At 56.3% G+C, this 25033-nt stretch overlaps 5 protein-coding genes and 4 non-coding genes across 9 annotated transcripts; 1 reads left to right on the forward strand and 8 right to left on the reverse strand.

Annotated features, from left to right (window-relative positions):
• On the reverse strand, positions 1-1074 carry PHYSODRAFT_502225 (hypothetical protein; the record flags this gene model as incomplete). Its single annotated transcript, XM_009527201.1, has 2 exons — positions 1-861; positions 916-1074. The coding sequence occupies 2 exons, from the start codon at positions 1072-1074 to the stop codon at positions 1-3; spliced, it is 1020 nt and encodes a 339-aa protein (XP_009525496.1).
• A 4970-nt stretch (positions 1075-6044) lies between these two features.
• Positions 6045-6380, reverse strand: PHYSODRAFT_500857 (hypothetical protein; the record flags this gene model as incomplete). The annotated part of the gene is made up of 1 exon (XM_009527202.1): positions 6045-6380. The coding sequence occupies one exon, from the start codon at positions 6378-6380 to the stop codon at positions 6045-6047; it is 336 nt and encodes a 111-aa protein (XP_009525497.1).
• A 2473-nt stretch (positions 6381-8853) lies between these two features.
• PHYSODRAFT_262607 (hypothetical protein) lies at positions 8854-12635 on the forward strand (the record flags this gene model as incomplete). Its single annotated transcript, XM_009527203.1, has 8 exons — positions 8854-9308; positions 9374-9861; positions 9899-9993; positions 10347-10412; positions 10675-10999; positions 11114-11206; positions 11420-11515; positions 11734-12635. The coding sequence occupies 8 exons, from the start codon at positions 8854-8856 to the stop codon at positions 12633-12635; spliced, it is 2520 nt and encodes an 839-aa protein (XP_009525498.1).
• Positions 12636-16924: 4289 nt separating this feature from the next.
• On the reverse strand, positions 16925-17683 carry PHYSODRAFT_330518 (hypothetical protein; the record flags this gene model as incomplete). The annotated part of the gene is made up of 1 exon (XM_009527204.1): positions 16925-17683. The coding sequence occupies one exon, from the start codon at positions 17681-17683 to the stop codon at positions 16925-16927; it is 759 nt and encodes a 252-aa protein (XP_009525499.1).
• A 168-nt stretch (positions 17684-17851) lies between these two features.
• On the reverse strand, positions 17852-22009 carry PHYSODRAFT_330519 (hypothetical protein; the record flags this gene model as incomplete). Its single annotated transcript, XM_009527205.1, has 8 exons — positions 17852-18009; positions 18957-19217; positions 19287-19618; positions 19693-19778; positions 19862-20238; positions 20279-20336; positions 20420-20709; positions 20779-22009. The coding sequence occupies 8 exons, from the start codon at positions 22007-22009 to the stop codon at positions 17852-17854; spliced, it is 2793 nt and encodes a 930-aa protein (XP_009525500.1).
• Positions 22010-23050: 1041 nt separating this feature from the next.
• PHYSODRAFT_t832 lies at positions 23051-23122 on the reverse strand. Its single transcript has one exon. It is a non-coding gene; the product is annotated as a tRNA-Pro (tRNA).
• Positions 23123-23605: 483 nt separating this feature from the next.
• Positions 23606-23677, reverse strand: PHYSODRAFT_t831. Its single transcript has one exon. It is a non-coding gene; the product is annotated as a tRNA-Pro (tRNA).
• Positions 23678-24160: 483 nt separating this feature from the next.
• Positions 24161-24232, reverse strand: PHYSODRAFT_t830. Its single transcript has one exon. It is a non-coding gene; the product is annotated as a tRNA-Pro (tRNA).
• Positions 24233-24715: 483 nt separating this feature from the next.
• On the reverse strand, positions 24716-24787 carry PHYSODRAFT_t829. The gene has a single exon. It is a non-coding gene; the product is annotated as a tRNA-Pro (tRNA).
• Between the last annotated feature and the right edge of the window lie 246 nt (positions 24788-25033).

Below are 25033 nucleotides of genomic sequence, written 5' to 3' on the forward strand. Positions count from 1 at the left end.
TTATCTTCGCAATGATGAAGGAATCTGCTGGCTGGCACAAGTCGGTGGCATTTGGAGGGAAGAACTGGAGATCTGCATTGATTGAGTTGAGTTCATCTTGACATTGGTCGGCTTAGAGCAGTTGTCGAGGTAGATGGTCTTGTTGCGGTCATGTGGATCTGCTCGCATTGCTTTCCTTTCACTCAGATAATTTCGAAAAAGTCTTTGTGTCATCCATCCTTTCTTACTGGATCGATAACACACGCCCGGAGTGTAATCGGGTACGCCTCGGATAGGATGTTTCCCCTCAGCATTCATAAAGATCATCATTGGGGAGGGGGGGGGCCTTGCGCTTGCACCTCCCAAGAGCCGCACCACCATGGTCATTCCTTCGCCACCCGACACAACGTCTGCATACTTAGTCTGTTGTTCGCCTGAGAAGCCCAAAGTTTTTCCAGTGTCGAAATCAATGACAAAATGCGTCTCATCAATATTTTCGATTGCATTTTCGTCCAGTGACCCGTCGGCAAACCCACGCTGCAACTCCCCGAGGTGAAATGCAACCTCTTTCTCGATATGTAGGATCTTGGGCTGGCTGAGCTGTCGTTTGCCGGTCTGCGTCCTCAGAACAATCTGATGGGCCTCCATGAAGCACTGGATCCAACGCGAATTGATTTTCTCGATGATCAGAGTCTGTTTGGCATCGACGCTCATATGAGTATACTCGCCCTCCCCGTCTCGCAAAATCTGTTTCGCGAGCTGCAGCAGTAGTGGCGGCTCAAACTTAACGCCAAGTTTGTGTAAACGATCGAATTCGTCAAGAAGTTTCGAGTACAGCCACGTAACCCATGCGCTGCGAGGGCGGCCTCGTCCACTGATCACCTTGGTGCTGACACGCCGCCTCCCACCACGTCGTCGCGCCGAGACGGCAACTACGCCTCGTTCGGCCCCCAAAATCAGGTCCTTTTTCGCCCACCAGTCTATCGCCTTGGCTAGGTTGGCCGACGCTGTCGCTGAGTTGAAAATCGTAGGAAATCCAGCGACAGCTTTCGCAAACATGTCTTTAACGCCTTGCGTCTCCTCGTGCTTTTCCATCCACCGAACGACCTTCCGACGGTTTGCGATACTGCTCGCTGCTTGCGTGTGACGTCCAACTGCGTGTGAAGAAGCAGGTGGAGGAGGCTGCCATACGTCGAGCTCAATGTCCGGCTCGCTGTCCAAAAGCTCCACAGCTAGATCAGTGGCCGAACCGGGGGTGTTCATAGCAGCGGAGTTGTCAGCGGCGCCACGCTTTGAGCCGCCAACGCGACCCGCGGTAGTTTGTAGGCACTGTATACATGAAGTAGAATGGCCAACACCGCCGAGAACGGCGGCTATAGAAAGCCTGCCGCTGTCAGCATCGGCCCTCAGGTTTACCAGTTCACAGCCGTCACCTCCGTTCACTGCGTCGCTAATGAGTTACTTGTACTTCGTAGGGCACACAGGAACAGCAAGAACTAGTCTACACGGGCAAAGGCTGACATTATTAGCGGTAGTTAGCTTTGTTCTCTGCTCGGCAAAAGGCGGAATGATCTTGTTTTGGGTGCGGGGACTCGAGCCGTTAGAGCTCACACTTCACCTGTCTCTCTAATAGGCAAACCCCTAGCGGCTAGTGCCCAGCAGAGAAGTCGTCGTTTCTCATACTCTCTTCTCGACTTCGGCACCGCCACTTCATGATCCACATTAGCACCAAACAAGCCACTCAAAACAATCAGCACAGATTCCTGTCTGTCACAAGAATTCTTGCCGCTTGAACAACATGCACTTCCATATGCACGTCACACACTGCGAGCAGCAGCGTGTGTGGATCTGGCCTTACACCTAGTTGCAGAGCTCTGCATCTTGCCAAACCCTTACTTCGAAAACTCATCAGCAATGCAGGCTCTCTTATGTTTGCAACAGGTCTTCAAAGCTGGTCATCAACATCAATGAGACTCAGCGTGACTCAGCTGGTCGTCAGCCTCAATGAGACTCAGCTAGTCAGCCTCTTCTTCCCACTCATCAGATTTGCCCAGGGCTGCCAACCCGACGGCACGCACCCCAAATCGTTCTCGGTGGCGCCGAAACGGTTCCATAGGCAGTGGCTTCGTCAGCAGGTCGGCGACATTGTCCTTCGACGTCACCGACCTCACGTCCATGCCATGTTCGTCCACGTACTCACGTATCTTAAGGTCCTTGATTCTGAGCTGTTTGGTGCGATGGTGCTTGCCCGCGTGTTGCATCAATTCGCGCGCACTAGTCGAGTCACACTACAGCGCAGTCACCACCCTCGGCAACTTCAACTCGTCCACCAGCTGCTCCAGCCACACAGCATCATGCACCCCTGCATTCGCTGCGATCAACTCTGCTTCACACGTGCTCTCTGCAATAATTTCCTGCTTCCAGGTCTTAGCCGAAATCAATTGCCCATTGCAGAAAACCGTAAAGCCAGTAACAGACTTCATATCGCCCCCTTCTGAGGCGAAGTTTGAATCTGTATAGACCTCGATGTGGAGCTTGCCATATTTCCTAGCTTCCACCAAATCGTACGCGAGACCCATGTCCTGGCTGCCGACCAAATATCGCAGCACTCTTTTAGCTGCTCTCCAGTGTACAGCACTGTACTTTTCCAAGAACTTGCTCAGCCTTCGAATTGCTGTAGCTAAGTCCGGACGAGAGCCGCTCACTAAGTACTGCAAGCATCCGACCAAGCTACGATACGGCAAGCACTCATCACGATTGTGCTCGTCATCACTAGCTGGTTTCAACTTCGCTACATCAGTCGTCATAGGAGTGCTAACAGGATAAGCAGCATCCATACGAAACTTCTGCATGATGTCTTGCACATACTTCGTCTGCTGAAACATCACCCGAGTTTCCGACTCATAAGTGATCTGCAGGCCCAGCAAATAGTTCACGGTTCCAAGATCCTTCATGTTAAAGCGAACCATCAACTTATCAGCAATAAAATTCACATCTTGTTCACAACCAATAAGCAAAATGCCGGCTAGGTAGATCGGTAGGAGCACCAGACGTGTCTCCACGCGGATCCAGTAGAGAGCTTCGTCCTTGAAACACCGGCGAAATCCAAACTCCACCAGCGCCAAGTGCAACGTGCTGTTCCAGTTCCTCGGTGAGTGCCGCAGACCGTAGATGCTGCGCTTCAACAGGCATACCCAGTCCTCTTAGCCGCGCTTTACATGACCTTGAGGTTGCTCCATATAAATCACACGATCAATGGGCGCGTTGAGGAACGCTGTGACGAAGTCGAACTGCTTTACAACGGCTTTCGTCAGGCAAGCGTACAACAGCACAAATCTGAGCGTCTCAAAACGCACAACAGGAGCGAACGTGTCGTCAAACTCCAGCCCCCAAATCTGAAGGCATCCCAGAACTACCAATCTTGCTTTGAATCTCAGCAGTCGGTGTTCATTCTCCTTAAGTACCCACACCCACTTATTCTTCAGCACATGAGCGTGCTTCAGCCTTGGCACCAAAGTCCACGTTCCGTTCTTCAGTTGTGCTAAGAACTCCTCCTTCGTGGCATCCAGCCAACGAGAACACTGCGGTGAAACTATCATCTCCGCCCACGTCGCTGGAACTTGCAGTCGAATCATGGCTGTCGACGACGCAGACGAGCTGAACACACTCGCGATAAAGTCCTTCAAGCGCGCAGGCTTCTTCCTTTCGCGCTGAGACCGACGCGGCTCGCTCACTTCCACCGGCAGGTGTCTCTTTCGTTTGCGTACAGGCTGCTTTTCTTGAGACTCTCTTCCTTTTCCTCAGTATCTTGTGTCGCGCTATCACTTTGGTTCACATTCCCCCTTTGCGTCGGCACATTATGAAAGTCATCGATCTGAACAGCAGGAGCAGCGCTAGCCGAACGCTCAGCTGCAGCTTCCCCACTCTCATTAGAGTCAGCCAGCTCTGCACTCTCACTAGGTTCAGGTACTTCTGCAACAGGCAAATGGACAAACGGCAGTTTCGTGCTGTCAAAATCGGGTCTGTGTCTTTGGCGATAGACCACGTTCAACAGCTTCTCCACATATTCATTCGATACAGTCGTTTCCTCAAAGAACTTCACGTTCTCCTTCCGATGCTCTGTTATCAACCCATTGGTCAAGTCAAGTAGACGATACCCCTTGGTCTTACTTGCGTAGCCCACCATCAAAGCAGGAGCACCTCTCACCGATAGTTTGGTCTGTCGGTACACGTTGTCTACGAACTTCAACGTCAGACAACCAAAAGGACGCAAGTGCCTCGCGCTCGGCTTCACGCCGAACATCTTCTCATGCGGCGTCAAGTTGCCCTTGTTGCCTTTCGTGCTTGTGCGGTTGATTGTCTCAACCACGTACGCGGCGGCCACACCCCACAACATGCCGAGCTGTACAACACAGCTCTGACCTTGTTGAACAATGTACTGCGGGCCTTATCAATCAAACAGGCCTCTTCAGGTGTGTGCGGATGCGAGAATATCTGCAGCGATTCACCCCTCAACTGCTCCGCCACTTTCGTGTTCACGAACTCCGGGCCTTGATCCGAGTGAAAAATCCTCACATCTTTATGATGCTTCGCCTTCACGTGGTCGCGGAAATCACGTAGTCGATCCACAGTTTCCTCCTTATTCTGCTGCAGGTATAGCCACTGGTACCGTGAGCCTTCATCTATCAGGTGCAAATACACCGAGTGCTTCTCTAGCGTAGGCACGTCGATGAAATCCAGGTCCATGAACACTTTGTGAAACGGTACTGTAGTTCGCTCTGGAGCAGTTTTCCGATGCGACACCCGCTTCATCTTGGCCATATCACAGTTGTAGCAGCCTCCTTTGAGTTTCCTATCATGCTGCTTCAAACGCATGCCCGTCAGGAGTTTCTTTGCCTCCATATCTTTGACTGTCTGCGTGCCAAGGCTTCAAAGAAGACGAGGGTGGTGGCTGGGCAGCAACCTGCAACACTGGGTACGATTCACAGGGACGAGATATTTCTACCTTCGACTGATACAAGCCGTCAACCATGTCGTACTTCTAGTTGTAACTCATCACTTGGTTAGTCAACAGGTTCGTCTCCTGATCGTCACTAGTCTGCGATTTGAATCCGTGCTGTAGATACATCAACCGCTGCGAAAGGATGTTGGTAGCTCCATCCACAAACAAAGCCTCAACGGTGATCGGCACTTTCATCTTTGTGACCGCATCTACCATCACCAGCTTAATCAGCCCCTAATACATGGGCTTCAGCGTCGTTGATTTCTCCACCCACTTCATCACAGTGTCGTTGTCCTCAGTCATTGAGAAAAACGCATCGCGACATCCACAAATGTTCACTCCAGATGCATTGTCCAAGACGAACGACAAGCAAAAGCCAGCAGCAGACTCAGTCCTGGATGATAGACAAGGCGCATCATCACCATGAACAACTTCAATCATGTGAACAGGCTTGCCCTTGGGCTTTTCCTCACACGGGTTGTGATACCCTGGCAGATCGCCATGGGTGTCTTTATTTTTGCCCTTAGCAGCTTTCTTGCCCTTACCCTGCTTTCCTTTAGCTGGCTGGTCCTTCTTCGAAGCCGTACACTCACGTTCGTAGTGGCCCCACTTGTTGCAGTTCCAGCACTTGATATTGGAACGACGCCGCTTTTGCTGTCCACCTTGAGCAGCTCCACCACCGCCGGAATGGCGCTTCTTGTTCCCGTGGGTGTAGAAGGCACTCTCCCCGTGCGGATGCTGCTGGTGGTGCGCTCCACCTGAATGCTCACTGCTCTTCCGAGCACGCGCCTCTGATACTGCCTTCGCTTGCAGTAGACGGTCTTCTCTGCTGGTCAACTTGACATTAACTTGGTTCAGGGTGTAGTCGTCAAGGTTGTCAAAAGTTTCCACCAGATTCTCGCCCAGCCCAGTCAATAAGGCTGTGATCACCTCACGGTCAGAAACTTCCCCCCCATGAGAGTTAATTCCTGACGAATGGCCTCAACACGGTGGATGTAATCACGTATCGACTCGTGTTCACCATCGAACTCCACATTGAGCAACTCACGCTGCTTAAAAAGGGCTACAGCAAACGACTTCTTCTCGAAGTCCTCCACCAGAGCACCCCACTTGGCCTGCGGGGTGCCAGACGCACGCGCGTTCCGTCGTCCAGCGTGTTCGTGAGATTGTCGTTGATCATGAGCACCCTTTGCTTCCACTTCTTGCGACGCGCTGCCGCCTCAGGAGTTCCATCACGCTCGGGCTTGGTTCGTTTCCCGATGAGAATCTCCCAGCATTTCCGAGCCATCAAAGCCGCCTTCAATCCTTCCTTGTAGGCGATAACGTTCTTGCCGTCGAATCGAAGAGAGCGAACGGTGTCAACTCGGCCGCCGTCCAGGCCCCTCTGGTTTGGGCTCATAACCATGAGTTACTTGTACTTCGCAGGGCACACAGGAACAGCAAGAACTTGTCTGCACGGGCAAAGGCTGACTTTATTAGCGGTCGTTAGCTTTGTTCTCTGCTCGGCAAAAGGCGGAATGATCTTGTTTTGGGTGCGGGGACTCGAGCCGTTAGAGCTCACACTTCACCTGTCTCTGTAATAGGCAAACCCCTAGCGGCTAGTGCCCAGCAGAGAAGTCGTCGTTTCTCATATCGCCTGCTCCGGTGGAGAATGCATCGATCTATGTTGCTGCTGGACCCCACCAGGTCGCTGCTGGCGCCCACCATGTTGCCACTGCAAAGCGTTATGCAGACATTCTGTAGCATAGACCTCCAACATTGCTTAGAGAGGGAGGGGGATTAAGTTTGCCGACGCGGCGCTTGACATGCGGCGCGCCTCCAAGGACGCGCGCCTTTGTACGGTCGAGCTGTGGTTACGCGGCGTGATGATCGGTACGTACGTGCGCTCGCTCCGCCGACGAAGATGCGCCTGGTGGTGTCGAAACTCGCTTCTCGGGGCAGCCGCGTTACATGTAATACAGCGTCTTACACGCCATTATATATTGTAGAGGACCAATAATAATTGCTTGATATCAACATATTTTATATAATTTGTACGGTACTACAAAAAAATATCAGCTTTAGGGTTTAGTCGCTATCAGTTATTAGACAACCTCAGACCGCGAGCCCAGATTAAAAAATCAACCAAAATGAGCTAATTTGGGCACGATGGACCCTGGATGAGGGTCGTGAACGCCTAAAATATGCCGGCCCAAGGACCCTAAAGGACCCTGGGATGAACGTTCATCCGGGTCGTAATATGTATAGGGCGTAACAAGAGCAGCGCGACTGTGAGTCGGCGCCTCGAGGCCGATCTTGCTATCGCCAGCGGCCGGAATGCGCTCCACGGGCGCTACAGTCGCCAACCGACAGGAGGGAGACATGGAGGGTTTCCGACCATATGTCTTTGTGGTATAGCGAGTTCTGAGTCCGCAGGTCGGTAGTTGCAGTCAGTCCGGACCGAGTGTGTACACCAGACACCGACTGGAGGAGTTTCGCCGACGCTGGATCCCAAAAGAACTCAAGGGTCGTTGAGCGAAGAGTCGGCGAGCGAGCAGACTTGGTTTTAGTATTGGAGAGGCCGTAACAGCCCATTTTCATTAGGTATTTGTATAGAAACCCCAGGGAAGGGCCTTTGAGCCCAACAAAGCAAAGATAAATACAGAATGGAATTTCCGAGGTCCTAAACAAGCGGCACGCGGCGTCTCTTCAAGGTACGACCACCCCCCGTGGGGCTAGATCATGACCACCGCTGAGATAGGCTATCCGAAGTGACGGAAGTGTTCTCGGCCGCCCGGCGAGTCCAAGAGCGAGTGCATGTAGTGGTTATCTGGATTCCGCCCCTGGCGGAGAGCTCGTCGAGCGTACGAGCGCGGGTTTTCGGCCCGCCCCCGACTCAGCCGATGCGGTTTTGCATCGGCGCCCCGTAAAAGGCGAGAGCCGCCGTCCATCCTTTGGTGGAGGGCACGGGTCAAGGAGAGAAGGAGAAGGAGAAGGAGAAGGAGAAGAGGCGACAAGGAGAGGTCGGCGAAAGAAGGGGAGCGTGCTCTGTGCACGTGGCACGGCTCCTGGGACGACTTGGCAGGTGCCTGGGTAACCACTGCAGCGCTGTAAACGGACTGGGCGATCTTCGGATCACCCGACAAGCCTGCGCTCCCGTTAGTGTAGGTGTTGTTGGTGTGGGAGTGGGAAGCTAACGAGTTTTGGCACGTCTGCTACACCACAACTGGTGCCGCGACCCGGGAACAGGGGGTTTGTGGCACTTAGGTACTCTTCAAGTCAACGAGCAAGCAAGTGAAGATGGTCAAGACACCGACAAGTGCGCGAAGCGGAAGTCCGGCGGCGGCCGGAGGGAGGTCAAGTGCGCGGCCGAGAGGCGCGGACGCGGCGACGAAGGCGACGGCCAGCACGCCGCGCTCAGTGAAGTTCGACCGAGTCGGCGATCGTGATCATGGAAGTGGGGCTGACGAAGATGGAAGTGAAGATGACGTGGAGATGAAGGGCCCGGCGCCGATGCTGGAGGATGAGGACGTCGACGAGCTAACGGTTGTCGTCGGGAAGTCGGGTGCACCGCGCCCGATCACTCGCCGACTTGATGCGGAGCTCGGCGAAGTTACTCCGGCCAAGGTTCTGGCACCCGACGAGCGACCGACCACGGGAAGTCGGCCGCCGGTGAACGGAAATACTCCGAATGCGTACAAGATACTGGGGCAAGTCGGCCGATCGATGGTTGCTGCAAGCGCGTGGGTGATGATGTTCGCGCTGAGAGAAGTCGGCGGTGCCAAGTGGGTAACGCTCGAGAGGGAGCTGGCGTCCCCGATCGACAGCTCCTGCCTGTTCCAACTCAGCGAGCAGACCAACTCAGCGAGCAGACCAAGCGTCTGCTGGTGGCAATGGCCTTCGAGTGCACCAGCGTCCCGTCGAAGGTGGCTTTGGAAGTCTGGGAGCTCGCCGAAGTAAGCGCCGACCTCACCAAGTGGAAGCGCAAGCTGAAGGACTCGTTTGGAGTGCGTGGGACGACGACGGTGCGGAAGCTGGACGACGTCGACCCGAGTCTGGTTCCGCTGCCGACGACACCGTGGAAAGCCTCCACAGGCTACCAGATGCAGACGCCGGACACCAAGCAGGTCTTCGGCAAGACGCCCGACTCGCCGTACTTCGCAGACTCGCACATGGTGACGCCGAAGAAGAATAGTGACGGTCGGCGATTTAACCTTCCCGCGCTCGGCGATGATGATGACGACGACGATGACACGGGCTACGACTTCGCTGACCCGTGTGAAGACCTGACGGCGCAGATTCGGCGATCATACCAGCGTGAAGACGAAGACGGGACGGGGCTCAGCGAGTTAAGCTGACGCACCACACCTCGCTGAACAAGTTGACAAAGTTATCCGGGACTCGAAACCGCAGTGAGCGATCGCTGCGCTGGCTCAAGAAGTTCATCTACGAGATGGAGGGAACCAACACCCAGCAGGACCGCTGGTGTGAGCCGTTTCAGCTCCTCATGGAGAGTGGAGCTAGCAACTGGGCTCGCCAGCTCCCGAAGAAGACGCGCAACAAGTGGTCGCTGCTGTGCGAGGCGTTCATGGCGTACTACTGCTCGCAGCACGACCAATCCGCCGAAGACCGATATTACACCGCCACGCGGGACGAGGGGGGGGGGCACATCTGCGCCTACCTGCTGCGCCTGAATGTGTACGCTCGCTCGCCGAAAATCGCGTATGAAGCGGGCGGTACCATCGGCGCGAGTCACGTCAAGCGCTTCCTCGACACTTGCGAAGATGATGCGCTGGTCCGACAGTTGATCCCTCAACGATTCGACAATATTGTCAAGGTGGAAGCTGTGATCAACGACACGATGGCCGCTAACCGACGCCGCAAAGACAAGGGCAGCACGCGTAAATCATCACGCGATGGATGCCGACGGACCGACAGCGCTAGACGTGACGCCCGTAGGAATGACCGGGATGATCGCCGAGGTGACAGCCGCAACCGTGAAGATCGCTACGATCGTCGAGTCACCGTCGCAAGTGCGTCGGTCGACGAGGTCTATGACGCCTGGCAAGACCGCGTGTCTCTCACGCCTCGTCGCCGAGTCGACTCAGATGATTACTCGGAGAGCAGCAATCATTCCGACCGCTCATACAATTCCGAGTATGAATCGGATCGCGATCACATGAACGTGGCTGAGACGAGCCGGAGTGTCGCAACTCAGCGATCAGACGGTCAAAGTCGCGCGAATGTATCGGGCGACGGGCGTAGAGACGAAGGCCGCCGAAGCCGGTGGAACGACCAAGAACGCCGAGGTCGTCCGGAGTATGGGCCGTGCGCTGCCTGTGGCGACCCGCGTCACTCGGTGCACAAGTGCTTCCGGCGGTGCAAGTTTTGCACGCAGGTGCATGGTGCCGGCCAGTGCGAGCACCACAAGCTCTACGAGGAGGCTGTGAAGTTCCTGAAGTCGAAACACGACAAGGACTCCCTTCCGTCCGAGCTCCAAGGCATATTTTCCAGCAATTTAAACGAGCGCGCCCGCCAACTATAACTGGGTTGGGCACTGACGGGCGCTCACAGTTGTCTGAGCCGGCGATCGAGGCAAACTTCGTGTTTGCCTGAGCAAATGGCTGGGAAAGGACAATGCGACGGACATGGAGTTGAAAAACGACGGAAAATTGAACACGGTCGACGAGCCAACCATACTGAATTCAAGTCAGGATGTCAGCGAATCTACCGGGATGATCACAAGTGCGACGCTGCGTGAGACGAGGCCAACCCCGCGAGTCAAGGTGATGAAGCTGCTCGCGGGCGAGCGCCAAGGATGGTGGTCGCAGAAACAGTTCGATCGGCGAAAGCGGGTGCGAGCACTTGTGATGGGAGCAGTGAACGACAGAAAAACGGAGATTTTGCTGGGCACGGGCACGAACGTGAGTGCGGTCAGCGAATCTTTCGCTAAGAAAATACGGCTGAGACGCAGGGTGAACATGGACATGCAGCTGGACATACAAGGAATTGCCAAGGACGAGGTCTACACGAACGAACGTGCGAAGGTCAAGCTGACACTGGGTTGGGAGTTGGTTTACGATTTTGAAGTCTAGATCATGCCTCACTACGCGGGGGTGGACGTTATTCTTGGGACTGACTTCATGATTCCAGCCGGTGTCAGGCTGGACCTCTTCCGGTCGACGATGAAGAACCCGGAGGAGGTGGTGGTGCCGCTAGTCAAGTCGCAGAAGGAAGTCGACGAGCGTAGCGCTGCGGAACATGTAGCTGGGAGCCCGCCGGAGACGATGGAAGTACTGGCGGGCGAGACAGTTGAGTTCAAGTTGTCCAAGAACTGACCAAGCTGGGCGACCCACGATCTATGGGCTCGGCGAACTAGAGATCTGTTGCCGACAGTGGTCTTCAGCAGGTCGGGAAAACCGACGAGGGTCAGATTGACAAACTGCACGGACAAACCAGTGTCCTGTCCGGCACACTTCCCGTTCGTGTATTGGATCCCGCACGAGGACCTGCCGCTCAGCGATGGATACGTGCAATTGCATACCAGGAAGTATCGTGAGTGGCAAATACTGGTTTATGGATCATCGAAGGCGAAGCATCTACTGGAACACGAACGTCGCCTCTATGAAGAATGGTCGGCGAAGCAACCTCCAGCAGTCGAGCAGCGGGAATACGCAACCCCTGCTGGAGTTCATGCCGACCAGCCGATGCACCAAGAGGTCCTACCTGCGAAGAACAATGGAATCGACTCGGCGAGCTATCCGACACCGGAGCCGACGAGACAGGGGTGACTGATGAAATCTCGTCGAATTGCGGCGAGAGCGACAAGTCTGAGGAAGCGACAGTGGTAAGCTGTCCTATAGACGCCGGGGAACAAGACTATGCGACCCGCGTCACTCCTCAAGAAGGTGAATTTGGTGAAGTTCGGTCGGCGAACGAAGTCCAAGTTGCCTACGAACACCCAAGGTTCTCGCCTGACGATGATAACACCGCTCACCTGATAAGCATGCTCCGACAGCAAACGGATGGGATGCGCACACTGAGTGCCAGACCAGACCTCATCAAGGGTGTCTATCTCGACGGAACAGGAGGTGTGACTGAGCCTGTGTACGTTACCGTGGCGGCGCTGCAAGAGATGGATGACGAGATCGAAGAATCGATGAGCGACGATCCGCTCGACGACCTACGACATTGCTATATCGCCTCCGCGAAGGCTCTCATGGTAGATGGCGACAGTGTGGATGGAGACGAGTTCGAGCACGAAGCAACCGAGATTCATTTTGAAGATTACGCACACGAACTCGCCTTCTTACCGGACTTGACCGCGCCTGCCTCGACGATCTTGGACTATGATGCGCCAAATGTGAAGAACCCCTCACTGGATCCAATTGGACAGATCAAGCTCGTCGAGACACTGCGTCGGCATGAAGAGATCATGATCGCCAGTGGCAACGCACTACCGCCGCCTGCGTACGGCGCGGTGTGCGACATTGATGTTCAAGGCAACGCCCCTATCAAGCAAAGAGCTCGGCGAATTCCGCTGAAATACTTGCGGAAGCTCTATGAGCTGCTGAAAGGGCTGCTGGAGGCAGGACTCATTGCGTTCTCATCCAGTCCGTGGGCCTCGCCGATCGTAATCGTGCTCAAGAAGAACGGCCTCGATATACGGCTATGAATCGACTACAAGATGGTCAACGCAATTACGCTCATTATGGAATATGCGATGCCGTTGGTCGACGATCTACTCACAGAAATGGAGAGCTACTCGTGGTTTTGTTCGCTGGATGCTGCCAGCGGTTTCTGGGCGATCATGATGACGATGCGTGCTCGGTGTGTGTTGGCGTTTGTCTGCGCGCTAGGTCACTTCGAGTGGCTGCGCATGCCGTTCGGTTTGAAGAACACGCCGATGATCTACCAGCGAATGATTGGAAACTCATTGTGGGGCTACGTGCAACCGAAAGGCGGCTGGGAGGCTTGCGCCGAGCGAATGAAGCAGGCAGAAGCTAAGGCTCAAGCTCTACGTAAGGAGTTTGTGGTGAAGTCGCAGAGGTCGCCGAGTGTCGATCGACGCGACCTGCGGACGGTATACGAAGCGGATCACCTGGCCCTCGCCGGAAACGACCCGCTGATGGAGTTGGTCAACAGCCCGGATGCAGATATGTTCTCGACCGGCGAACCTGACCAGTCGAAGCTGGTCCCGGTGTTCCACCGTCATTCGTCGACGACATTTGCTTCGGCGGGTCGACGTTCGATGAGTGCTTGAAGACGCTGGACCGACTCCTGTCGAGATTCGCCGAGTGCGGGATCAGCGTCAGCTTCACGAAAAGCATATTCGTCCAGCCGAAAGTGGATTTCTTGCCGCATGTTGTCACGGGGGAAGGAATCCAGGCAGACGGAAAGAAACTCGCGGCAATCGCTGAGCTCCCGTCCCCCTCGTCGAAGAAAGGAATGCAGGCGTTCCTGGGTGCCCTGAACTACTACGGGAGGTTCATCCAGGGATTGGCCGTGTACGGAGCTGTGTTGTACCAGATAAAGGAGGACGACTTCGCACCGGGGGGTGACCTCAGCGTTGCCCGCAATGCCTTTACAGCGTTACGCCAGAAGGTCGTCGAGGCACCGATCCTGCGGCACTTCGACGGCTCCAAGGACGTCTACATCATGTTGTACGCCAACGAGTGGGCATTGAGCAGTACGCTCATGCAGATGCATGCCGACTTGCTCCACCCGGTGCGGTTCTGCGGCCGGGTGCTCAAGGAGAACGAGCTCAACTAACATCCTGCAGAAAAGGAGGTGTTGGCTCTCCTACAGGTGCTCAAGGTGTGCTATACGCTGTTGTCCGGTAAGACGTTGCACGTCTACACCAGGTTCTCAACTTTGGAGTGGGTGTTCCAGTCCAAGTCGTTATTCGAAAGGACGGTGCAATTCGCGGTGTTCCTGTCGCAGTGGCACCTGAAGGTCAAGCGAGTCCGCGAGCGTGACGTCGAATTCGCCAAGCTGCTGCAGTCGTCGATCACACCCTTTGTGGCGCTCGACGAAGCAGTGGCCCCGCTCCACCGCCCTCGAAGGGGCTGGCCCCCCATCTGCTCTACGCGAGTATCCCTCGAGACTATGAAGGCCCTGTGCTATCTTTCGATGGGTCAGCGAAGACAGAAAAGCATGGCGGGCATGGAAGCTGCTCGTGGATCCTGTGGCGCTTACCGGCTTGGGACATTGTGATCGCTGCGAGTGCGCACCTGCCATCGACGACGGTCGATCTAGCCGAATATACTGGCATGAACAACGGAGTCAAGGCGGCGATTGAACACGGGATGACCGATCTTATTATCGTCGGCGACTCCAGGCTTGCAATCCAGCAATCCATGGGGGTGATAGCCTGCCGGGCGGAGACGCTGCAAGTCAAGCTGAAGAATCACAAGGAACTCACGACGCAGCTCAACTCAGTCCGCTATCTGCACGCCATAAGGATGTAACATATCTGCCGACTCGCTGGCCACGGAAGCTCTGGAAACCCAGGTCACCAAGGTGGTACTCAGCGAAACAAGGAAGGCGGAGCTCAAAGCGCTCAATCGAATTCCAGAGGTGCTGTATGTCGATGAGCAAACCGCACTGGAGGCAGAGCGGAACACTCAACGAGCGGAAACCACTCAGCGAGCAAAACCTTCAAGTGCTGATGAGGTCACCGAAGAACCTCAAGTAACTGCAGTCACCAGAAGTCAAGCTCGGCGAGTGAGGTTCGAAGATCCCGAAGTGCAACGGCACACTAACCACGGTGACGTGAGAAGTCAGGAGGTTGAACAGACAGAGCCAGAAGAGACGCCAACCCCTCCAGAAAACGCACCGGAGTCGGCGAGCGAAGCAAACGAAGCGCAGATGCAAACGACGACATGATCACCAACGGACCAGCTCCTGCTACTCCTGAAGAAGTCGACGAACAACTAAACCCGGTAGCGGTGCAAGCAGAACGCATACGGCGAGTCCGTATTGCCCAAGACGAAGAAAGGAGGTGGCCCGACTTGAAAGCCTACCTCCGGGGCGACATTGAGTCCCTCGACTTCAAAAGGGCAGCCAATGCGGGCAAACTCGCCGACCGATTCGTCCTGGACGAAGACGACGTGCTACACTATGTGGGTAAGGGACGCAAGCTCGACGAGGGAGGCGAGCCGGAACCTAAGCTGAGACTGGTGATACCGACGACGATAATTGAAGAAGTCCTGCAGAGTTGTCACGACTCGATCGAAGGAGGGCATCAAGGGATAACGCGCACGTTCCACCAGGTCAAGAAAGATTACTACTGGATTGGACTGTACGCCACGGTGGCTCGCCATGTGTGCGCATGCGCAGACTGCAGTACCAGCAAGGGCAAACCCCAATTGAAGGGGTAGTCGCCGGGCAATGTGCTCGCCGACCGCCCGTTCCAGCTGGTATCGATGGACTTGGTGACGCCGCTGCCGAAGACTCGGCGAGGCAACACGTCTATGTTGCTGTTCCAGTGTTCCTTCACTGGCTACGTTATCGCCAAAGCCATGAGCAGCACCAAGGCACAAGACGTTGCAGATGTTTTCGAGGAATATGTGTTCCGACGCTTTGGTGCCCACGACACGATCGCGATCCACGCTTTATGAGTGAGACCTTCAAGGCATTCTTCGAGCTGTCCAGTAGAGGTCTAGAGCGACGCTCAGCTACCGGCCCCAAGCGAACGGTCAGCAGGAGCGGTCGGTCAAGTCGGTGATCTAAGCCGTGAACGTGTACATCGAAGACCCACTCCAGCAGGACTGGGACGAGATAGCTTAGAAGATGGAGTATGCGATCAATAATTCGATGGACACAACGAGGAAGGAGACACCCTTCTACCTCGTCCACGGATGGGATGCCCAATCGACACTCAAGGCAATGACAAGTTCGTTGAGACTCGGCGATGGTGATCAGACGGACGCTGCAGCCTGGAGACGCGAGGCCAGCCGACAACACGAGATTGCTCTGGCAATGGCGAAACACTACCAAGCCACCGAAAAGGTTCGGCGAGCGAAAGAACGCAACGAAGCCCTTGGAAGAATTGAACGGCTTGCTGTACCGCTCGACGAACGTGGCGATCCTGGCAAAGCAACGGTCGACGAATCAACGGGAAAACCGGTCCATCGCTCACTGTTCCAGCCAGGGAGCCGGGTATGGTTGTTTATGGAGCGCGTGAAGCCCGGCCTGACCAAGAAGCTCGCTCACAGGTGGCATGGCCCTATCCGCATCAAACGGACGGTGGAGGAGTTTGCCTACGAGCTAGAGCTACCTGACAAGACCGGTTACCGCTTCTATCCTGTGGTGCACGTGTCCAGACTCAAGGCAGTGAGCGAAGATGACCGCAGACCGACTGCAGAACTGATCGACGGACTCGGCGAGGATGAGAGGTTTGATTTTGATGAGGAACTTCTGCCAGAGGACAGCTGGGATCCGGAAGGAGACGGTGATAAGTACGTCGTCGAAGCTATTCTCGACGACCGATGGCCAATTTCGACAGGCACTGAACGGAAGCAGTGAGAGTTCTACATCAAGTGGCGAGACTACGATAAGCCCACTTGGGAACCAGTATCGAATTATCGTGCGGAGGACTACTATTCGACTATCTCCTCTAGCGCAAGCGCGCGAACCGCTTCAAGATGGTTCAAGTTGCTGACGAAGACTAGCAACTGCGCGAAGTATCCCTCGGCGATGGACACAGGTCGCCGATCAAGGGATTGATGTTACTGTGTCACATGTTGACCTGGGCGAGGGTGAGGTACAGGCCCTCGTCGAGTGTATCTCGACTGTACCAACAACTGCATGATTTGATTTGATTTGATTGATATGGAAATGTGGCCGCGCGGAAAAGAGAACAACGGAACTACGACATGCAAAGAGCCTCCAACTAAACTACGTCTCAACGCTATGTGAAGCTCGACAAGTGTTTCGCGCGACTTGGGCCACGAATGAAAATCAGGCAGCGTGAACGACGTTCGGCGGCAGGAACCCAGCCAGAGTCGGGCGATTCGCTGGAGGCCTGGTCTTCGGGTGGAGCGCAGGTGGCACTGGCTCGATGACTTCCCGTTCAGCCTCGACCACGAGCTGGACGATTTCCGGATCAGCTCCAACAGGAACGAACAGGGGGAAGTCCGGATGCGCTGGACGAAAGATCGTGTTGTAGGGGTGACGGCCAGGAGTGGTCAACCACCAGTTTCGCCACGGCTCGTTGCCGTCGATGTGGTTAATCTCGGCGACCCAGTTCTTCATCTTGGGGAACCACGGGAGGTTTATCAACGGACAGAACGGGACGGCCGGATCGAAGCATACTTCAGTGTCCAGCAACCGTGCAGGGCTACCATCGATCTCATGGGACACAGCCTCCACGAAGGCGTCCCCGTATTCCTTCATCGCCAACCGCAGAAGATCGGAACGCTGCTTACGTTCGTGGATATACTCCTCCTTCAACTTCAACCACAGCTGGGTGAACTTCTCGTCGAGTTCGGCAGTCTGCTGGGAGGCCAACCATGCCTCGGCGAGCCAGATGTAGACGCTGGACTCGACGATCCAGTGCATTCTTTCCCAGAGCACTAGGAGACGATCCCAACGAACGACGCCACGAGACCGAGATAAAGCAAGACTTAACGCTTCCAGGAGCGTCTCTGCTTTCCGCGATCTCTTCCCTTTCTCCACGGGAGGAAACACATCAAGCACTGTGTCGTCAACGAAGGCCATGCTCCTAGGAAGAAGCCGGAAAATCGTCCACCAAGGGTGTTTGGGGTCGTCGACCTTAGCGAAAGCGTGAAGGCCAGGCAAGCTAATAGGCGTAGGCTGGATTCGAACGCCGTCGGCTGTCTTCTCAGTGACCGCAATCGGCACGCACGACGCCAATATCTGCTCCCATCAGCGACGCGAAGCCTTGTGGAAGAACGGAAGAGAACGGAGCCGCTTTATGTACTTCGACTCGCGAGAGTCCCGACTGGTCGCGTTCGACGCACGCTGCACGAGGGTTTTCTGTGAGATCGGGAAATGCCCGCTGAAGAACAGCCCCGCGCCGAAGCCTAACGGTCTTGAACCTTCGGTGATGGCTGAGTGAGCCCTCCGATTGGCTACACACATTCCCCGCGTTTGAGTGACAGATTGACAGCCATTTAGTGACCAGGTACGGCGGGCCATAATAAATCCCTGTCGTGCCCTCCCAGTATTCATAGTGGGTACAAGATTTGCCTCTCATTAGGAATTCGGACCTAGCCGAAGGGTCGTCGAGTTGTCGGTCCGGCTCGAAGATTCGGCTGATACTTGATATTTGTATAGACATTAGGGATTAGTTATAGGGAAGGCCTCACAGCCTCTAATCACTAAATCAGAGCAGAATTTCCCCCCGAAGCCACGCAAGGGTCAAGTCCGTCTACCGGTAAGTCTTAGCTTAGCTGTAGAGTCTGGATACGCTCGGCCGACGCGGGGTATGTCTGCCGGTGAGCATAAGGTACATTGACCGAGTGTTCATCCCTGTAAAGGCCAAGAGTGAGTAGTGGCCGAGTGTTTGAGGTATTAGAGACCTCCCTGTACAGTTGTACGTTTGTCTGGGTGTGTGGCGTGCCCCCCCCAGTATATTTGACTTCCAGCCGATACTTCGTCTCGGCGCCCCTGTCACAAGCCTCGATTGGCCTGGTACCCTTCCTTCTGAGGGACCACAGTGGGTTAAGCGCGAAAGCGCGTGTGCATATTACATCCTAGCCGTAGCTCGTGGCTAAGGGTGCTCTAATATTTGATTTACGGGTTCTACCTACCTGACCGACGACTCGCATAAGGCACATTCCAGCCCGGTGTAAGGGAACGGATCTGGTCTTCAGATTTAATCCCAACAATAATCGCCGACCTTTTAGGAGGGAAGCGTGTTGTTGGAAGGGCTCGTCCCAAAAGCCTTGGCTAGAGGGACGAGGACTCGTTAAATCGTGTTTTCCTATACGACATTTCACATCCACCAAGTGAGGAGGAGGAGGTCCACCCTCGAGCTTGACCCTGACAACCTCAGGCTTAGATTCGCCCACCGGAGTTTTAGCGGCGGATGAGGAGGAACGAGTAGCTGGCTTCGCCGACTTGACCACCTTCGCCGAGCTCTTATTCTTCTTGCTCGCTGGAGCGGAAGCAGCCTTGACCGGAACCTTCTTGGACGGTCCTGCAGGCTTGACGGGAGCCTTGCCGGTGGAGTCCTTCGTGCTCGTTAGCGCCAGCTGAGCGAAGCTTTCGTCTTCATCTCCATGATCGGCTATGACAGAGCTGGCAGCAGTGGTCGAACTCCGGTCAGTTAATTGAGAACCAGGCGGATTTAAAAGACCAGGTGAAGCTTGCTGTTGGCCGCCATCATTGGATTCAGAGCCAACGACAGGCTTGCCCGGAGGTGCGACTGGCTGGCCCGACAAATTGGGAGAAGTTGTAGCAGGGCTACCTCCCGCCGAACCAACATCGCGATCGCTGTCGCTATCTCCAGCGTCGTCGTCTTCGTCCGGACTCCCCGGACTCCAAGCAGGATGCTTACCAGGAGACAGGACCCGGATCATGACAGAGCTCGTTGTAAGTGCGGGTGGAGCCTCAGAGCTCAGCGATGCTAGAGTAGAAGCTGCCTCGACTTGCGTCGCCGGAGAAGCCTCGCCGACCACGGGAGTGGCGCTGAAGAATACAACTCCTCGGTAGGAGCCTCGGACGCCGACGAAGGAGCAGGAGATTTGGCTGGAACCCGATACGTAAAGCCGCCCGGTGAACTCTCAACAGCAACTGGATCCTCCAGTGTCTCGCCCACCTCTTCGGTAACTCCAGAGGTGACAGCTTCCTCAGTAGAAGGCATCGACGAACGGATGGAGTACCCGCAGGAGCGTCATCGACAGACAGAACGACGGGTGCTTCGCCGAGCACCTCCGAGTCGTTGTCAGACTCCTGAGCATGAACCTCCCACTGGATAACCGTGGCGTTCAACTTGGCCGCTCGCTGAGGGTACCGGGAAGAAGGCGAAGGGATTGAGTCGACCAGCCCAGTAGAATGCTCAGCAGCAGCAGGCACTGGAGCTTTCTCCTCAGTCAGCGAACCCTCGCTCGCGGGACTCGGTGACCGTCTCTTCTTGTTCGACGAGCGCTGCTTCTTGGGAGCAGGTGCAGAGCCCTGCTTCGCCAACTCCGCTTGCCGAGCCTCCTGGATGCGAGCCCAACGAGCCATCCGTCTCTTCTTTGGTTTCTTGGGCGAAGTCGGCGAACTGCTGGAAGCTGGAGCCTCGGTTGACTGTGCTGGCTCGTCGTCTGGGTCACGGGAACGACGGCGCTTGGAACCAACGACAACAGGCGATGGTGAGCGTGAGCGATTGCTCGCCGAAGGAGCTGAAACCGGCGAAGGGAGACTACGCGAAGACGCAGTCGGTGGGGAAACGCTACGAGCGGAATAGCTCAGCGAACGACTAGCCCTGGTCAAGTACCGACCTACGCTCGACGACCGAGCCCGGAGACGGCGGTCAGCCGTAGGAGTAGCTTGACTCGGCGAGCGAGATCGGACACGGCTCGACGAAGGTGTACGACTTGAAGTGGAGGCACGAGTGGTGGCCCTGGCCGATGAACGCACAGGACGGTTTGGTGGCGGGGCAGTCGGTGTTGGAGACGGAGTCTGCACGTGCTGCTCCACCTCACCGAACACACCCAAGCCAGCTTGACGAAGCAAGTTGCTGGCGTCACGAAATGCATCCAGCTGATTGGCTTCCAAGCCAGGCATAGGTTGACCTACAACGCAACAAGTTCGATAAGCGACGAAGGGAACACCGAGATTCATGAAGACACCACCCGACTTACCGAGCATAGCTGCGACTGCCAGGAAGGGGCTCTGCTTCTGGAATTCGCTGACCAAGGATGTGAACTTCTTGCAGCGAGTCAAGGTCCGGATCTTGTGGTCCTTGTCAGCGAGCTGACGCTTGAGCCACTGGTGCGCAGACCCATCTCCCATCAGGATTGCGTCCGACAATTGAGCCAACTGAGTGGAGTGCTCATAGCAACGGCCGATGAGCAGCTGACGATTCCCAGCGGTCCGCCTATAATCGTCGACTTGGGTAGCAATAAGCCGATCCTTGTCTCGAATTGTGGCTTCCAGAAGCTGCTTCTCGGCGAGGAAGCTCTTCCGCTCAGTGTCCAGCAGCTGCATGCTGAGCTGCCCTTCGTTGCTCGAGTCGATAAGGCGAGCCGCCTCCTCCTTGAGTGAGCGGGCCAGCGCATTGGATGTCGCAGCTGCCTCGCGGAGGGCGGCGATCTCCTTGGCTGCTTCACAGAGGTTGTGCTGCAGGAGGTCAGCGCGCGTGCGCTCAGCAAAGGCTTCCGCAGCTTTCTCGCCAGCGACTGCAGCAGGGTGAGGTCCATCGACGACCTGGCCTTCAAGCGCTGGCAGCAACTCGTCGATTGACGACGCGTTCTGGAGTCGACGATACAGCTCAGGAGATGGATCCACCGGTGGCTTGGCGAACAAGCACGCAAGCAGCTTGCACATTTTGGTCTCTCGCTCGGCCATCTTGTACTCCATCCGATTGCCGCGCAGCTCGAGAACGCGCTCCAAGTCAGCGAGAGTCAGCGGTCGTCCCACCGACGCCCCAGATCCAGCACCCGACGAGGCAGGAACCGACGACGGGTCTTCCGATGCAGATGAAGCATGGAGGTTCTCAACTTTCACATGAAGCGAAGCTCCATCGTCCAGTGTCGCCGCTGGGGAAGCATAAACGGAGCGGCGCGAAGTAGTTGCTGGTGGTGGGCTTGACGTCAAGCCGACCGCAGCCTGCCACGCAGTGTCCAGAGCGATGCAACGACGTGTGAACAGACAGGTCGACGGGCAAGATGACGAGCGCCGGGGGTTGTGGTATAGCGAGTTCTGAGTCCGCAGGTCGGTGGTTGCAGTCAGTCCGGGCCGAGTGTGTACACCAGACACCGACTGGAGGAGTTTCGCCGACGCTGGATCCCAAAAGATCTCAAGGGTCGTCGAGCGAAGAGTCGGCGAGCGAGCAGACTTGGTTTTAGTATTGGAGAGGCCGTAACAGCCCATTTTCATTAGGTATTTGTATAGAAACCCCAGGGAAGGGCCTTTGAGCCCAACAAAGCAAAGATAAATACAGAATGGAATTTCCGAGGTCCTAAACAAGCGGCACGCGGCGTCTCTTCAAGGTACGACCACCCCCCGTGGGGCTAGATCATGACCACCGCTGAGATAGGCTATCCCAAGTGACGGAAGTGTTCTCGGCCGCCCGGCGAGTCCAAGAGCGAGTGCATGTAGTGGTTATCTGGATTCCGCCCCTGGCGGAGAGCTCGTCGAGCGTACGAGCGCGGGTTTTCGGCCCGCCCCCGACTCAGCCGATGCGGTTTTGCATCGGCGCCCCGTAAAAGGCGAGAGCCGCCGTCCATCCTTTGGTGGAGGGCACGGGTCAAGGAGAGAAGGAGAAGGAGAAGGAGAAGGAGAAGAGGCGACAAGGAGAGGTCGGCGAAAGAAGGGGAGCGTGCTCTGTGCACGTGGCACGGCTCCTGGGACGACTTGGCAGGTGCCTGGGTAACCACTGCAGCGCTGTAAACGGACTGGGCGATCTTCGGATCACCCGACAAGCCTGCGCTCCCGTTAGTGTAGGTGTTGTTGGTGTGGGAGTGGGAAGCTAACGAGTTTTGGCACGTCTGCTACACCTCAGTTTGGCTCGATAGCTGTGTTAGGGCGTAACTAGAGCAGCGCGACTGTGAGTCGGCACCTCGAAGCAGCGAAATGCCGTCGCCACGGACGATCCAACGTGCCCATCGATCCGAGCTCTCTGGGCTCAAATCACGCCGTTCGTGGCCAAGCTGTGGTGCTCCACCGGACGCCAGAGGCCGTGGCTTCCCCACAGATAACCTCGAGGCGCTCGAAATGCCAAACTCGGGTCAGCACGCCAGTGTCAACCGGTCGCCAAAAGCAGTAGGTTCCTGGTCTCGATCCGCCGATTTCGCCGTAACCAGGGGTCCGTGGCACGGCAGCGGTGGCGACTGGCTACCGCAGTAGGGCATGCGATGGTGCTGCGCGGCAAAAACGCGGGCGGCAACGATGCCAGCGTGCGGAGCAAAGACGGGGCCTCACCGGGAATCGAACCCGGGACCTCTCGCACCCGAAGCGAGAATCATACCACTAGACCACGAGGCCACTCCAAACAGACCTAACCGCCTACAAAATTAAAAACGCCATTACGCAAAGCCGCCACGAGCTATCTACGCACACGCACCTGTGCGGCACGCACCACATCCACCGCTACCTGCCCGTACCCTCCGATCTACAACCGCATCCGAAATGCCGTCGCCACGGACGATCCAACGTGCCCATCGATCCGAGCTCTCTGGGCTCAAATCACGCCGTTCGTGGCCAAGCTGTGGTGCTCCACCGGACGCCAGAGGCCGTGGCTTCCCCACAGATAACCTCGAGGCGCTCGAAATGCCAAACTCGGGTCAGCACGCCAGTGTCAACCGGTCGCCAAAAGCAGTAGGTTCCTGGTCTCGATCCGCCGATTTCGCCGTAACCAGGGGTCCGTGGCACGGCAGCGGTGGCGACTGGCTACCGCAGTAGGGCATGCGATGGTGCTGCGCGGCAAAAACGCGGGCGGCAACGATGCCAGCGTGCGGAGCAAAGACGGGGCCTCACCGGGAATCGAACCCGGGACCTCTCGCACCCGAAGCGAGAATCATACCACTAGACCACGAGGCCACTCCAAACAGACCTAACCGCCTACAAAATTAAAAACGCCATTACGCAAAGCCGCCACGAGCTATCTACGCACACGCACCTGTGCGGCACGCACCACATCCACCGCTACCTGCCCGTACCCTCCGATCTACAACCGCATCCGAAATGCCGTCGCCACGGACGATCCAACGTGCCCATCGATCCGAGCTCTCTGGGCTCAAATCACGCCGTTCGTGGCCAAGCTGTGGTGCTCCACCGGACGCCAGAGGCCGTGGCTTCCCCACAGATAACCTCGAGGCGCTCGAAATGCCAAACTCGGGTCAGCGCGCCAGTGTCAACCGGTCGCCAAAAGCAGTAGGTTCCTGGTCTCGATCCGCCGATTTCGCCGTAACCAGGGGTCCGTGGCACGGCAGCGGTGGCGACCGGCTACCGCAGTAGGGCATGCGATGGTGCTGCGCGGCAAAAACGCGGGCGGCAACGATGCCAGCGTGCGGAGCAAAGACGGGGCCTCACCGGGAATCGAACCCGGGACCTCTCGCACCCGAAGCGAGAATCATACCACTAGACCACGAGGCCACTCCAAACAGACCTAACCGCCTACAAAATTAAAAACGCCATTACGCAAAGCCGCCACGAGCTATCTACGCACACGCACCTGTGCGGCACGCACCACATCCACCGCTACCTGCCCGTACCCTCCGATCTACAACCGCATCCGAAATGCCGTCGCCACGGACGATCCAACGTGCCCATCGATCCGAGCTCTCTGGGCTCAAATCACGCCGTTCGTGGCCAAGCTGTGGTGCTCCACCGGACGCCAGAGGCCGTGGCTTCCCCACAGATAACCTCGAGGCGCTCGAAATGCCAAACTCGGGTCAGCGCGCCAGTGTCAACCGGTCGCCAAAAGCAGTAGGTTCCTGGTCTCGATCCGCCGATTTCGCCGTAACCAGGGGTCCGTGGCACGGCAGCGGTGGCGACTGGCTACCGCAGTAGGGCATGCGATGGTGCTGCGCGGCAAAAACGCGGGCGGCAACGATGCCAGCGTGCGGAGCAAAGACGGGGCCTCACCGGGAATCGAACCCGGGACCTCTCGCACCCGAAGCGAGAATCATACCACTAGACCACGAGGCCACTCCAAACAGACCTAACCGCCTACAAAATTAAAAACGCCATTACGCAAAGCCGCCACGAGCTATCTACGCACACGCACCTGTGCGGCACGCACCACATCCACCGCTACCTGCCCGTACCCTCCGATCTACAACCGCATCCGAAATGCCGTCGCCACGGACGATCCAACGTGCCCATCGATCCGAGCTCTCTGGGCTCAAATCACGCCGTTCGTGGCCAAGCTGTGGTGCTCCACCGGACGCCAGA

This window comes from Phytophthora sojae (genome assembly GCF_000149755.1).
Source record: "Phytophthora sojae unplaced genomic scaffold PHYSOscaffold_4, whole genome shotgun sequence".
Lineage (NCBI taxonomy): Eukaryota > Oomycota > Peronosporomycetes > Peronosporales > Peronosporaceae > Phytophthora > Phytophthora sojae.